Source organism: Dicentrarchus labrax, unplaced genomic scaffold (assembly GCF_905237075.1).
Source record: "Dicentrarchus labrax unplaced genomic scaffold, dlabrax2021, whole genome shotgun sequence".
Lineage (NCBI taxonomy): Eukaryota > Metazoa > Chordata > Actinopteri > Moronidae > Dicentrarchus > Dicentrarchus labrax.
The window spans coordinates 9,298,384-9,314,136 of NW_026136722.1; the positions used below are offsets into that span (position 1 = coordinate 9,298,384).

At 39.4% G+C, this 15,753-nt stretch overlaps 1 protein-coding gene across 1 annotated transcript in view; it reads right to left on the reverse strand.

Annotated features, from left to right (window-relative positions):
* The window catches only part of LOC127356471 (ras-related protein Rab-26-like), a 54,151-nt gene extending 38,795 nt beyond the window's left edge, over window positions 1-15,356 (reverse strand). Inside the window, exons 1-2 of the mRNA XM_051388246.1 lie at window positions 14,743-15,356; window positions 12,629-12,739 (exon numbers count right to left, since the gene is read on the reverse strand). Coding sequence (XP_051244206.1) covers window positions 12,629-12,739; window positions 14,743-14,928 — 297 coding nt within the window. The 5' untranslated portion in view covers window positions 14,929-15,356. The remainder of the gene's footprint in view (window positions 1-12,628; window positions 12,740-14,742) is intronic.
* Between the last annotated feature and the right edge of the window lie 397 nt (window positions 15,357-15,753).

Genomic DNA, 15,753 nt, shown 5'->3' on the forward strand with positions numbered 1-15,753 from the left:
ACATGCCAGAGCTGCCTCTATCCCTGCTGTCTGATTTTTCCATCTCTTTTCTTCACTTGCACTCTAAATATGCATGACAGACACTTACAGACTCATATAGTGGCATCTGCAGGTTTTAACTTCTCAAATCCTTCCTGCAACCAAATTTAAGGACATAAATAAAGTGGAGTCATTTTTTATTGTCCCATGGGGAGAAATCTGGTGTTTAGTGAAGGTTTAAACTAAGTAAAAAAAGTGGACAAAGGGAACTTAAATGTAAGAGGTATTCATTTAAAGGTCAACATGCAGTGTTTAAATCATGGGTAGACATGGATAACTTACTGTATTTGAGACATTCGGTTCTCTAAAGCCTTAAAATGTATCACATTTTTAGGAAGACAACAGGCACAATATTTGCAGGCAAACACAGAAACATTCACCTCTTTCATGTCCTCAGCATCAAAAACACTAATATTAATGAAGTGATGAATCACTGGACCACCCTTTTGTATATGAAAATCAGCCACTGGGTGTTACAATACTAACAATACTGAAGCAAAATTAAAATCAAAAGTCTGCCAATACACTCGTACCAAAGTGCATCTAGTTTTTGCCTCTAACTGACTCACAGTAATTTCACGATGACTAACATCCACTTGTTGCATGAGTCATTCCCTCAAAAACATGCGGTCTAAAGACGATGACCTCATGTTCCTCTGAACAAAGAGATTTTCAGCCATTAAACGGACACTTCAGAATGCAGAGTGTACTCTAAAAAGTCTCAGCTGTGATGTTAGTACACTGAAGTCAAAAGCAACCCACAGTGAGTGTTTGGGGGTGTATAATGCACACACGGACACAGACACACAGTCTTTTCCAGCCAGAGATGAAAGTAAAGTGATTCATATCACACTTGTCCTAATTTAATCTGTTTCAGAGTGCCATCGTTAAGGATGGACTGGCTCACGAGTCGGTGCAAAGGACGATGGCTCACTCAGCCTGCATGAGTGTGTCTGTGTATGTAGGGCTGGAACTCACAATTATTCTTAATATAGATTAACCTGGCAAATTTATTTTCTCGATTGATCTACAAAACATCAGAAACATGAAAAATGCCCAACACACTATCCTATCCACTATCCTTTTCGCCATAAGTCCAAAACCCCTCAAATATTTCATTTACCTATGATGGAAGAAGTATTCACATCCATTACTTAAGTTAAAGTAGCAAAAACACAATGCAAATATTAACTACATATTACTACACTGGCTATAGTTTGGGCCTTTCGATTATGATATTGATGATTATAATGATTATAATTGTGAATATTTTGATTATTATGATTATTAAGTATTATCTGTAAAACTAAAAGTAGGCTACTTATTGGAGAATGTCCCCTGGATAATGGATTATTATTACTGATGCATGAATCATCATTTTAACGTGTAGCTGGTCACAGTAGAGCTATATAGCTTTACCTATTTTATACTGTTGGATAGTTTAATATATATATAATGTGTATGTATTTTTTGAATAAACTTAGCATTGGGATTTTATGTAAAATCTTCATGTGTAAAGTAACTAATAATGATACCGAAGGTGCCAGATGAATGTGGTGGACTAAAAAGTACAATATTTTATCCTGAAAAGTGGAGTAATAGTGGACTATGAGTATAAAATGGAAACAATTAAAAAAAGATTGTACTAAAGTTCAGCATCGGAGAGAATGCAAAAAAAATGTTGCAGCTTAATTGTCTTTTGATTGACTTATTGATATATCGACTAATCGCTGCTGCTGTCGTGGCTGTGCAAGCTGAATTACTGAACACAAGGAAGTTTAACCCAAATGCAGACCTTGAAGGCAGAGCAGGAGCAGTTCAGATCATTTATTCCAAAATTGTGGTGGAACATAAAATTACAAGATGATGAGGCAATAGTCCAAAAGAGATAGATCCAACAAAAAATCCATAAACTCGACATATGACAAATGAAAGTCGAAGACTCAATACACAGGTGAGGGGGAGGATAACAAGACACAGGTGAAAATAATCAGGGCAGGGCAGACAATCAAGTCTGGAGGGAAAAAAGACAAAGACAGGAAGTGAAGCAAAACAAGACACAAGAGGAGATTTACAAAATAAAACAGGAAACAAACAAACCAAACTCAAAACCATGACAATCGGCAGGTTGCTTTTTTGCATCTTATTTTTAAATCCCTTTTCTCACAGAAAAACTGCCTGCATTCGAACACATCGCCTGGTGCCAGTTTTCACGAACATTATTTGCCAACAGTGATGTAAGTGCGGTAGCTAACAATGTGTGGCTACAGTCAGAAGAGAGAGAGAGAGAGAGAGAGAGAGAGAGAGAGAGAGAGAGAGAGAGAGAGATGTATAACAAGAGCTGGCTGGCTGGATCTCCCCTGGTTCATTAACAGTTGCCACATCTGTTGAGCGTTGTTATCAGTGTGAGTGTGTGTGTGTGTGTGTGTGGGTGTGTGTGTGTGTGTGTGTGTGTGTGTGTGTGTGTGTGTTTCATTGACAGTCACTAAATGTGCCGCTGAATGTGTGACTGAATGGAATTGAACGGAAACCACACCAGTATCTCACTTAACACAGACAGCCGTCAGCCAGACAGAGAATCATATTTCATAAGAGACTTTTAATGTTTAATGTCCTTAACCTAACAAATATACTTTTACATACACTTTAATGTACATATACCCCCAATTCCAGTTTCCACAATAACCTCATCACCTAGCACAATAACCTTGTCTCCCCGGAAAAGCACTCAAAATGAAATTACGTCTCTTTCTCTTCCTCACCCCTGTGGGCTCAGGTGAAATCAGTGAATTGACCATCTAACACATTTTCAGCCCATTTAGCCACTAAGCTGTTATCAATGCTATTAACCACACGACAAGGGCTCAGTCTTCCAGTGCGACCATGAAATATTGTTCACCAGAGGGTAACCAAACCAAAGAAACTACAACATTCATGATGAATTGCACGTCTAGATGGGATGGCTCTGCATTATGAGGGTCAGAGGTCAGGCAAGTAATCAATGTTTATTTCAGGTGGTCTGACAAAGAACATCAACAACACAGACATTTGTTGCCTCCTTGGACATCAAATGCATCACTTCATTGGTACATTTAGGAGAGAAACTTCTTTATAGGTGTGTAAAACTGCCAATGTAAAAGCATTCATTAACACGGTATTACAGATCTTTCAATACTGGATTTTAAAGGCCAGTACTAATATTTATATTTATTATTATTGTAAACTTCCATGTAACTTCCATATCTTTAAGTTTAAATAATGAAAATAATCATTAGTTGCTAATATATCTGCAATGACCTAAAATCGGATAATAATTGAATAAATGATTGGCCCTGCTCAGGTATCAATTGGTCTATACTTGGTATATATAGTGTAGGCTAAATCACTAGTGTATAACATCAACTGCAGACCTTTATTTACACAGAGAGAGTGGAGAATTCATTCCAATGTGTTATTAGATGAGGGAGTCTAGGCGTCTTTCCCCCCTACCGCTCCACTGTGGTGATGGATCCTAACAAACTCACAGCTAAATTAAAATCTGAAGTAAAGTAAATCATATGTCCTTAAAGTGACTGGGATTTATCATTATAGCATATACTGGAATATTCAGAACACTTTTAACTGCTCATTGTATTTCCGGAGACATGTCTGGGTTGGTTAGTGGTCTCCTACTTTGGTTATTAGACTATAAAATTTATAGCTGGTTCTGCACCTTTGTGACTCTATTAACCCTTCCTGCCACCTCTCTGCAGCTGCCTCGGTCTCATCTTCTTGCTCTTTGCCCTGGCAGGTGAAACACACCCATCCTCACGGCTATGGAAACACACCCACACAAACACACTTATCAAGACAAGTTTTGAGCATCACCTGCATAATAAGACTAGACTTGTTTGAATTATTAAACAGTCAACTCTGTTCGTAGATAGATAAATTATAAATCAGTCACAGCTGATGCAACAAACTGCATTGAGCAGTTCACCTAAAACAATGAAGGTCATTGGACATATGCAACTGTAATGCTTCTGTAGCTGCCGTATCACCTTTAGTGTGGAAATAAATGGAGATTCATTCCTCATTACTGTACAAAAATACATTATAAGTGAATTCAGAGCAGGTGCTCTCTTTTTGAAAAATTCTTCCTATCAGCGTTATTTTGGCTTTGATGCTGGTTAATTAAAGGGGATATGTTTCCAATGTTGTTTTGACCAGAGTAGCAGAGGGTGATTTTTACATCTATTTTTTATGTTAATGGCTGTAATGTTCTTAAATGCAGGAGGACAGTGCTGAAATGCACTCCCCACCTCCTAGTTATCTTAAAATGAGATAATTTTGCAGTTGCCTGATTCATAGCCCCCACCCCCACATACATACTAAGTACACCCAAAAATAACATCAGAGGAAAGTGAAATGTGAATCAATGGGGCCGTCTGTTATGAGTGAAACTCTCCTGCTGTGAAATGGAAACTTGATTTTACATCCTTCAACTTCATTAGCGAAGTATGAAACTTCTGGTCCTACAAAGAAGGGTCAGCGTATCATGAGGGTAAATGGGAACATGAGGAGCGACCTGTCTGGGAAAGCAGATAGGTAGAGGTTGGTATTACAGAGCAAATGCTGATGTGTATATATGTTGTTGAATAGGATAAGAAAAATGGCAGTTCAGTCAACTTGCGATTGAAATGTTTATTACAGCAGTATAACATAGTTAGATTTTGCCGTCTAGGCCACGACCTAATCACTCCCTGCAGATATGTTTACATAGAGATAAGAATACCTTAAACCCCCTAGCCGGAGCCTACAGGTGGATGCCGGGGTGGTGGTGGGGCTTACAGAACAGCAGGCAGCAATACTGATGGAGGGCAGCAACGGCATTGAGAGAGCAGAGGGACAGCTGGGAAATGTTGCAGCTTAAATAGACCACCAGATTGGAAGGGTGTGCTTGGTCGGTGATTATGGAGAGTGAGGCATGTCGTGTGTTTAGCAGTGCAGCTCGAGTTGACTTGCAGGCTTCGCTTCATATTTTGTAGGGTCATTAAGAATTACTTTACGACAACTAAAATTATACTATATTTCTGGGCTTTCTGTACTTTTATTACTTTGCTCATTCTTTGTCTATCTCCTTTTATGTATTTTATATAAAGCATACTGCAGCTACTTTCTGAAGTGTTCTAAAAATAAATATCCATATCAATTCCAAAAAAACCCAAATAAAAATTTAAAAATAGAAAAAGAAATCTATCTAGTCTAATAGAAAAAGCTAGTGGTCTGGACAACTGACACTATACTATAATCAGTGGAAAGAGCTTCCGGGGCATTGAAGTGAAGGCAATGCGGAAGCTGAACACTTGATTTATTAGCTCAGTACAGTTTCCTGATGAGTTTATGGTCTGAATTGCTAGTTTCAAGCCTTAGCATGATGTTCATTTAGTAAATTATGGTCCCATTTAGAGTAAAGAGATGATAAGGCAGGGTCTGCTTTGGTTTGACTACCTTGTTACTGACAAGTTATTCTTCCAGTCTCTCCAGTGCACCACATGAAACTCAGATCAAACTTTCAAATATAAAATCAATATTCTGTTACTGCATTGCCTATTTCTCCCTTAAAATCTTTTCAGAAACACATTTTTGTATACTGTTTATCTGTAAATTGAGAATATGTGTGACTAGGGAAGCCACCATTGTTTCCTGCTATAGATAAGTGCACAACCAATGAGCGCAACTCAACTTACAGTATGTCTCTCTGCTGCTGGCTTCAAACCGTCATGGTGAAAGCCAAAATGCCGAACTTGAGGATTCAAAACGGTACTTCACAAACTAATGGGTGATGTCGCGATAGGTTCACACTTGGACTGGACCAAAGTGGCGGACCTGACATAGCCATCCCTAGAGCCATGCCGCCCACATGGCTAAAAACAACGAACCTCACCCCAGCTTCAATCTGATACGCGAAGCAGTTGCTCACAGATTTTCTTCTATCATCCAGTAATGAACTCAAGCCCATCCATTTCAGCTGTAGCTCACAAAGACACCTTCCCTAGACTAGTGCTGCAAATGTAAATCATTAAGATAAAGGTCTTGTGTACAATACAGACTACAAACAGGGGGAGATGAATCAGTATGCCAGGTGTGATTCATGTCTCTTAAACCTGTCAGGGACATTTTATGGACCACTCCTAGATAGAGTGCTCAAAGTAAATCATTTGAGGTAGTGTTGTGATGTTTCACCTCTTAAGGGCTGCAGAGTTTGGTCTGTGGTAACTGACTTCATTCCCACAATGTAAGATATAACTATCCGTCCATCCTCAGGGGACAAATTACCTGTAAACATTAGGAAACATTTAAATATTGTGGTGGACGTTACATGCCGATATAAGTTGAGCTATTGCACATTTTATTCACACATCAGGAGGACCTGTCACTGAGGTCAATGGTGGTCATGCATCTCAATCAGAGAAGGTGTTATGTAAGGTTGAACAATGAATGTGCAAAATGGCATAAAAAGGCAAAAAAGAAAAGCTGTTTTTCTGCTTGAATTGGCAATAATAAGCAGGCTGAGTAGTACAATGGAGACATAGTCACAATAAAGAGATTGAAAGTATAGCTTAACTTTATAGAAATGTCCTTTTTATTAGTAGTATTTTGCTCATAAAGCCAAATATTGGACATGCTAAGGATGACACTCGACAAAAAGTTAAGGGATCACTAAAGTTATTACAGTTCATTCTGAGGGGAACATGGGTGTGTGTATCACATTTCATGACAATCCATCCAATAGTTGACGAGATATGGACCAAAGTGGTGGGCTGACCGAAAGACCGCCGTTGCCATCCCTACAGTACAGAGTTTGATGATCCATCTTCACAGGCATCATTCAAGATCTGTGTCTGGCCAAGGCAAACAAGCCATGTTTTTTGGGGTGCAGAGAGGTGAAATCTGTGGTTGCATAAGAGGTCTGTCACTCGGGGCGCGGCAGACATAACTGACAGCTGGGAGCAGCTCCCTTGTCTCTCAGTAGGTGAGAAGTGCTGCTCTTCCCCTCACCACTGCATATGTCAACTGTGGGTTTGAAGGATTACTTCCCTCCTGGTGGCATGAGATGAGGAAGATTGTGAGAAGAAAAGAGGAAGAAATGTTGTTTTCTTGCCAAATCAGAAATGAGAGGAAGGCTTGTTGAAGTATTGAGTATATATGTCGGTAATTGGATTCCCCTCTGAGCAGCTTTGCTTTTCTGCTTGTCTCCCGTATGATTTCCTTCCTTATTTGCCTTCTCACTCGTTCTTTCTCCGTCTCCCCCACTTAATAGTATTCTTTTGGACTCTCAAAGAAATTGCTCTTCAAGACATTTTGACCCCAATGATGGAGAAAGAATCCCCTCTGAAGTTGACAATATTGTTGACAATGTTGTCTTTCAGTGAATGACATTTAGGACTTGTGCTTGAAGATAAAATAAATCCACCAACTTCCCTGTCACAATTTGTTACTGTGGGATTTAGTTGAAAGTGAAAAAAAATGTTTTGCCTTCAGGCTACAACATTTAAAAGAATAAACACATCACACATTATTTTTAGCAAGAATATGTACTAGCAGATAGCATGCTGAGGAGTAAAGTGACAGAAAAATGAAGCAAACTGAAAGTATGATGGATTTACACAATTACAGCATGGGAAATTGATATTGGTCCCTCAGTGTGTGAATATCTGATTGGAGCAGATTAAGATAGACTGGCTGACATCAGTCTAGTTCTATTTTTTCATTTCAACAAATCCCATCAAAAAATGAAAACCAGCCATTCATAGATTCTACTAACAAGTATTGCCTATGTAGACAAAGCCCGATGACTTCTACGTATATGCCACAGGCCTCCATTGTTATCCAAAAACTATTAAAAAACACATCAGCCACACTGTCGCACTTCCAGTGTGAATTAATCCATGGTTGAAAATAGTCCCCAAAAGATACACAATTTACTCCTGAGTCTTGTTAGCTAAAATATACAGAATCCAGCTGTTGTAGTCAATTACTGAGCCTTTAAAAAAATCAAACTACAATTTTGAGACCCGTTTTTTAAGAATGATAGTATATCTTCTGTATGAATCAATGAGCTTGGCCCTGAGTGCCACAGACACGGCTGGGGGAGTTGGAAAGTACTGAGAGAATGACTAATGAAAGAATGAATTGTTGGTTTTAGTCTTTCCATGGCATTTGTTGACAATAAGAAACATATTGAATAACATGTCCTAATAACGATCCTGGACCCACCAAAGTGTGATGTCAAGTTTCAGCCAAAAAACAGCATTTCAGTTCCATCTCCCTGTCAGACTAATGGGAGAACTAATGAATCTAAAATGACTGTCTAACACCAACACAAAGCTAAAGCCTAATATCTTTAAACATGAACACTGTATGTCTTTATTCTTTGCAGCAACTGTGGAGTAGCTTTGATGGCACAAGGAAAAAACATGGCAAGTCATCAGCTGTTGAGTGTTTGGTTCTGCATCTATCAGATTGGATAGATTTCTACTGTGGCACAATATCTTCACTTATTTTGAAAGCTTTATAAATATAAACATCCTAATTAAATTTTTTAAATGATTTTGCTTCTAATATTTAAAGTTTACTGTCTCTAATTCATTCCTAAATTAAATTAATTAAACCAAAAAAAAGTGTAACAAATGGTCAAAATGGACTACAAACAGCCTCGGATACCACACACACGCGCAAACAAACTACAGAACAATAAACCCACTTACCTTCAGGCCGCAGATACAGGTCATTTCCATTCAAGACCAACCTAAGCAGGCCATGCCAAGCTTTGTGCCTACTCCCATCAGTCTCATTAATACCTGAGCTAGTTTGGGCGCTTGATCCGATTTATTATTTATTAATAGATACTTATAGGTACTCTTAACCTTACTGGTGGACATTTTAAACCTTTTTGAACTGCACTTGTTTGACATCTGTCTGGTTATGTGTTGTGTATGCACTGATGCCCCTACAAAAATTAAGTTCCTAACGGATTAATGAAGTTATTTTGATTTAATTTGATTTGATTTGAAGTGTACCCTGGTAAATTGGTCAATGTGCAGTCTTTTGGCAGAGCTTGGAGGAGTCTAATAGGTCATTTCTGGTTATCCCTTAGAGAGTCCTGCAGAGCTACTCTTGATTCATTTTATAAAAAGAGACTACAGTTGTCTTGTACAGTCGGGGCATGAACCTAACCCTGGATCCCTTGGAGCTGGAAGAAGTACAATAGTGATATAAGGTGATGTGTTGTTGTAGTGCAGAGAGAAATTGAGAAAGTAGAAAAGAAAATGCTCTCAGGAAATGTGTCAGTCACAGATCCATATTTCATCTAAACATTAAACACTGGGCTGGAGTGTGAGGAACACATCAGAGATCTTTTTCACTCGTTGAGCAAAAAGCAAAGTTTTGCCTGAGCAGCAGGAGTCATGTACACCCACCTGGTGCCTTTCACATACCGGGTATGACCTCGAGATTGAAGGGAAAAAAAAAGAGAGAAGAAAATCTGACTCTCACAATCAAGCACAAAGAGAAGCTCTGCCCTCTGGTCAATCCCAGTCACCTGTCTATCGGTTAGCACCTGCATTACCATGGCAACTGATTACCTGGACATGCTGCATCGTAGTTTGCAAGTCTACTATATTCTCTGGTTCTCTCCTGACCTTAATGCTAATTTTTAATAAAAAGCTGTATCACTGTGACAACTGACCTTATCTTATAACAAGGTTTACATTTTAGTAGCAGGTTCCTATAATCATATATGAGTGATGTGGGAATGGAGATTTATCAGGATGATAAGACCACACATTCTCTGAGAAGGGAGAATAATAATTGCAGTATAAGCAGCGCTTCTATGTTTGATTCACTAGAAGCTATAGAGGTGAAATAATATCCAATTAACCTCATATGGTCTATATGTCATTGTCCTAATTGCACCACATGGCCATATAGAATCAGTTATTTTTCCTATTAGTGTTTAGTGGTAATTATATGTCATATGAGATTGAGAAAACAGATTATATAACAAGGTAAGACCTACATGGTCTTGTTTTTTATTCTTTGTCTATGAATTCATCGCCCTTAATAATCCCTTTATAGATATTATATGCAATTTGTGTGGAGTTATATTTCTTATTCTGACTCCCTGTATTTTAAGCCTAACAAGGCACCAGTGCAGCTTTATAATCCTGAGAACATGCTGAGGCTTAAACAAGATGAGACTACAATAAACAAGAGGGGGAAGAAAACATAGCATCTTGCTGCAGCTTTGAAGTGGGAACCGGATCAAATCCCCATACGAAGCAAATTGCCTTTCTTTCCCACCAACTAAAAAGGGATCAAAACTGTCTTTTCCTAAAAATAACAACTCCCTGTCTCCCTGTCTCTCTCTGTGTATCCTCCATGGGAAGACAAACACCAAGGACCTTCATGTTTTCCTTCTCAACAAAAGTCCTGGTCTCTCAACTTTTTAAAACACAGTGTTTATAAGATTTGTGTAGTCACATAAAGGGAAAACTTAAAGAGTATGTATTCAGAAACTAGGTGTTAAGTGTGTTTGCTCATGATAATGTTTGACTTGTGAACATTGTGAATTCATGTTTAATGAAAACTCAGCCTTGTAATTAACATCCCTAAAAAAAATGACACATAAATGTTGACCTACAGCATGACTCAAGAAGGATCCCCGTGAGTAGAGGGGTATTTCCCTTGAACCATTTAACAGGAAACCATGCAGAAGAGAATGCGAGGCTTGAAAATGATAATGAAATTATTCATGTCACACAGTTCAGTGCAACACTGCAATTAAATAGTAAGTCATTATGACAAAAGACGCAGACTAAGCACTAAACTTTATGAGTTTTGTACTTTTTTTTTGTAAATGCAGAGGGCAAAGATAGCTGATGAAGGCCTCTGCTTTGCTTCGATGGGCCTAAATGTACATCGGGACTACAGGCACAGTGTTATAAGAGACATTACGTAAGTAAATAAATCAACTGCTCATCCACCCACAAACTCGTCCAACCCACACACAGGGCTATACAATGGTTAGATACTTTAGTTTAACACACACACACACACACACACACACACACACACACACACACACACACACACACACACGCCTCCCAGTATAAAAGATCTAATGTTGCACTTACACTTTATGCAATGGTAATAACTTTGTAACTTTAAACAGCATAAGATAAGTTAATTTACCATGATATGTGGAGGAGATAGGTGGAGGGACAAGTCAAGATGAACTTACATATAGAGTTTCCACTGAGCACAAAAAGATTGGTGGAGGAACAATTCAGCAACAGAAAGGCACTGACTAAAAGTGATGAGGGCGGTTAAGCTGTGAAATACATCATTTTAATGGGTGACTAGATCAGTGCGCAGCTCATCACTGTTGAAGCTGGAAATGGGTTAGTTTAAAATTTCTTCTTGCCATTAATATCAAATACTGAAATCTCTGAGAAGTTATAAAATACAACCTTAAACCCCAAATACAACAAAATTGCAAAGTATGACGCTCAAAATGCACAAAGGTTAGTTGAAGGGGAACTGAATCTATTTCTACACAAGTGTATTTACACATCTTGGGGTGTAGTACTCAATATGTGAAAAAAGCTGTATAAAGCCTTTTATGGCTCCAGAAGGAGCTGCATGATTTTTAAATTGCCTCAAGTGATGTCACTTGAGTCGGTGTTGATTGGGCCTGAATACTACAAGTTAGAAAATGAAAAGAATCTGTGGTTAGAAAGAAGCGAGTGACCGCTGTAGCTCGCTCCTCATCCTTCCTTGAGGCTAGCGGCTCAAGGCTAAATTAGCATAACACATCCAAATCTCAGACCAAACTGTTGGTAGTCATGTTGCATTGTGGGTTAAGTAGGCGCTAGGTTTTGTCAAGGAAAGTCTGTGCATGGAATAGAAATGGCAGTTTCTTCTGAATTGATTTTGATTGTCTGCTAATGTCACAGGAGTGCAATGCTAAATCTGCTACTACTATTAACACCTCTCAAATACAGAGATAAAGACTGGCTTATAAATTAAAAAGCCTAGTGATTAAAGGTAGTAGTTCAGTCATATCCGTGACTTTAGCTGTCACCCCACTTTAGAGCCTGTAGAGAGGGAGATAACTGTCTCTTTTTGCCACCATGGGTCTTAGTGTTGCTGAGGGATCGTCCGTCTCTGTCTCTTGGACAGACAGACACACCTGAGTGTGACCATTAGAAAAGGTGGACAAGTTCTTTCCTGTCTGCCCCTGTGGGATCACAAAACTGGCACATGACAGACAAAATTATCACCCAGGGAGACAAAAAAAAGTAAAGCATGTCAATCTAATTTAAGAAATCAATATCCTATCTAGTGAGATTTCTAACACAGGAAATACTCTGTGACATATAAAGACACTAAAAAGCTTTGAAAAAAATCCCTTTGGTACATATGGCCCCATTTTACAAAAACGTGTACATATATGAAGACACAAAAATGTGTTTGAATGTAAATGTGTGTGGGGGATTTGTCGGATTTTGCTTGTTTGCTTTTGGTCCCATTGATTTAAACTCACCCTAAAGTCGATGCCCACAGTGGAGATGAAACTGCCAGCCAGGAAAGCTCCATCTTTAAAACGGACCAGTAGACATGTTTTGCCCACACCAGAGTCTCCAACCAGCATCACCTGCACAGGAAACCAAGAGGGAAAAACTCAGCCAGGAATGACTGGAAGGCTAAAAGTAAGATGCACAAAAATGTACAACCAGAGGTGTGGGGGATAAAACTTCAGACTGTGTGACTAATCGATAGAGGTAAATGTCAGACGGAACTGAAATAACTAGCAAAACATGTAGGAGCATGAACAAGAGGTGGCATTTGCTCATATGTTTAATTTTATTTCAGTCTCTGATTAATTGAAAAAGCACATTTGAATCATTCAGCTAAATAAGTCCTGGTATTTTGGTGCTTGGCAGTGAAGATGGTATATGTGTTAGTCCTCATCACGGCCACCAGTGGATGGATCCTTTCTGTAAAATGTATACAACCATCTTAAATGCACATCCATGTATGTGTGTGCACATATAAAAAACAGACATACTCTGGCTTCATCCCTGCTGCACACACAGCCTTGCCTTTCTCTTTTTATTCCGAGCTGTGATGAAGTTAAAGGTTTGATGTGATTACTGTTATCAGGTTAGCAGAGGGACCGTGAGCCCTAGACCATGGAAATCCAAAAGTGCCTCTTGGGTGCACAGAGGAAGCGGAGAGATGAGATGAAAGACAGAGGAGGAAGAATGAAGGGATGTAACAGGGTCACGGAACAGATATAAAATGTGGCAACGGGTAATGTTTCCCTATGCTCACTGTTTCTACTTTTGTCTTATTTAAAAAAATCTATATATCTCTTCTATCCTCTCATGCCTTCTCCCTTAAACTGCAGGAGCTAAATGTTAGCAGGGGTGTGCAGGAGGAGGCACCTGGCCTCTCCCTGCCCTTAGGTTTTTATAAATAAAATGCAATCAATTTCTTCACTGACTCAATGCAGGATAACGATCAGAGGGAAATGGTGAAACATGGCACAATGCCCTACAATTGGCATGCTCTTTTTACATTTACAGAAAGAGGGATACAGTACAAGTTAATCCCTGCAAAGCTCCACGTTCGATAAGGTATCCCTAAGGCTACAGCCTGGGATCTTTTCCATCCAGTCTTGCAACATTAAACTAAACATTACAGATTGATCTAGAAATTATTTAGAGAGAAGCTGAAGGGTTTATGGATTCCTGCCTAAACATGTACATGAGAGTGACTTTTTCCTGCAATAATGAATCTACTGGCTGCAAGGATGATGCATACTGTACACAAGGCCATCCCTGCACTCCACAAATAACAATTAATGAATTAAAGAATATCTGCAGTTCATAGTGGGTTTGCTTGGGTGCAACAATCAATTCAACTGTTCAGCAAAAAAAGAGCAACACAAAGCCATTTGCACTCACATCAAACAGATGCTTCAAAAAACATGGAGTAGGTAGCACAAGTCCCTTGAAGCTATGTTGGGAGTACACACTGAGAATCTGTGGGTGTGAATCTGTGTTTGTGTTGTGGAGAAGTGACAGTTCTCTACTCACACAAGTGCTCACATTATGGTTAAGTGAAGCATGCCAGTTGAAAATGCAAAGCCCGAAACCTTGTGCTACCGAGGCAAACATGCATTCAACCAGTTGCACTAAGTGATTTGTTTGTTGGCTGTTGCAGGGCGGTGTGTGCACCTTTCATAGGTTATCGATCGTTTTATTGACACAGCTGGTTGTCAGGAGCTTGCTACTGTTTAATGAATAAAGGTGGTCGTAACGAAAGACAATGAAAGCTAAACAGGAAAACAACACTGGCAAAAAACACACACACACACACACACACACACACACACACACACAAACAGGTTTACCATGTGCATTTTCGCAATAAAGGGAAACAAAAGAAACAAAGTGTCCATATGACCTCCTTTGAGGAATCATTTCCTCAGTGTAGAGTTTATAGTGACCTCTGTGGCTGTTTTATATCAATCTGAATATCGCCTTATATTATTTCTGTGATGTGTTTTGGTGGAAAACGATCAAATACATAAGACACTTTTATGTGAGTTGCAGTTTGTTGCACATACATCAACAGCAGCAGGCATCTTACCTTGAAAGCGATGTCATAAAACTCGCTGCTGTTGCTGATAGAGGGTCTGCTGGGATGGACCACACCGTTCATCTGAACAATGCCCGGGCTGCTCTTTGCAGCTTTCCCGGTCCCTTTCCCGGTGGGGCTGCCCGCAGACGGGCTACTGGTTGCGGCTTTGCCTTTGACAGCCTTCTTGCGAGACATTTTTCAAGATTTCAAAAAAGTATCTTATGAATCCTTGCTTAAGCAAACAACAACAACAACGAAAAAACAAATCTTGTCCGAATCTGCACAAGGTAAAGGACTGAAAAGTTGCAGCAGCGAGGAACTTAAATTAGCAGATTGTTTTTTTTCACCTGCGCATTGAACGCATGTTCCTCGACACCTCTCCACACAAAGTAGTGCTGAAATTGTCCCGAGATGCAAAAAACTGCTCTCGCTTCCGTTGTTGTTCTGCCGCTTCCTGCTCCTGACAAGCTTGCTCTTTTCAGGACAACAGCCTCAGCACTGCGCGCTGTAGCGGTGATGTGGCAGAAAACTCCACCTTGAGCGCAAAACAATCAGGACACTCGGGCGCATCACATCACAAACTAACTGTAACCCTCAGTGATTCATTTTATGGATCTATTGTGGGGACTGTGGTAACTTTTAAGGCCGTGTCACCACGTGATTTAACGTATCTGTTGACATGGTAACAATAGTAGGACTATCTGATTATTATGAGGGACTATAGAGGGCACGGGACGCTGTCCGTGGTGCTGAAAAACAGCTGTGCAAATACTGTATGATGAGCAAATTCTTCCTCTTCCCTGAAGTTTGAGGAAGACTTGATTTGTCCTCATGGGTGCCATACTTATTATGTGATACTATTGTGAGTCAAAAGAAGCATCTTTTTTTTCTCAGCATGTGTTTCTCTGTGGATATTTTCTTGCAATAATCTGGTTCATGGAATTAAGCCTAAACCTTCAAAATAAGGTGCATATACTGCAGTGCAAAGATGACACATTTAGAGCCACCTCTCTTTTAGGC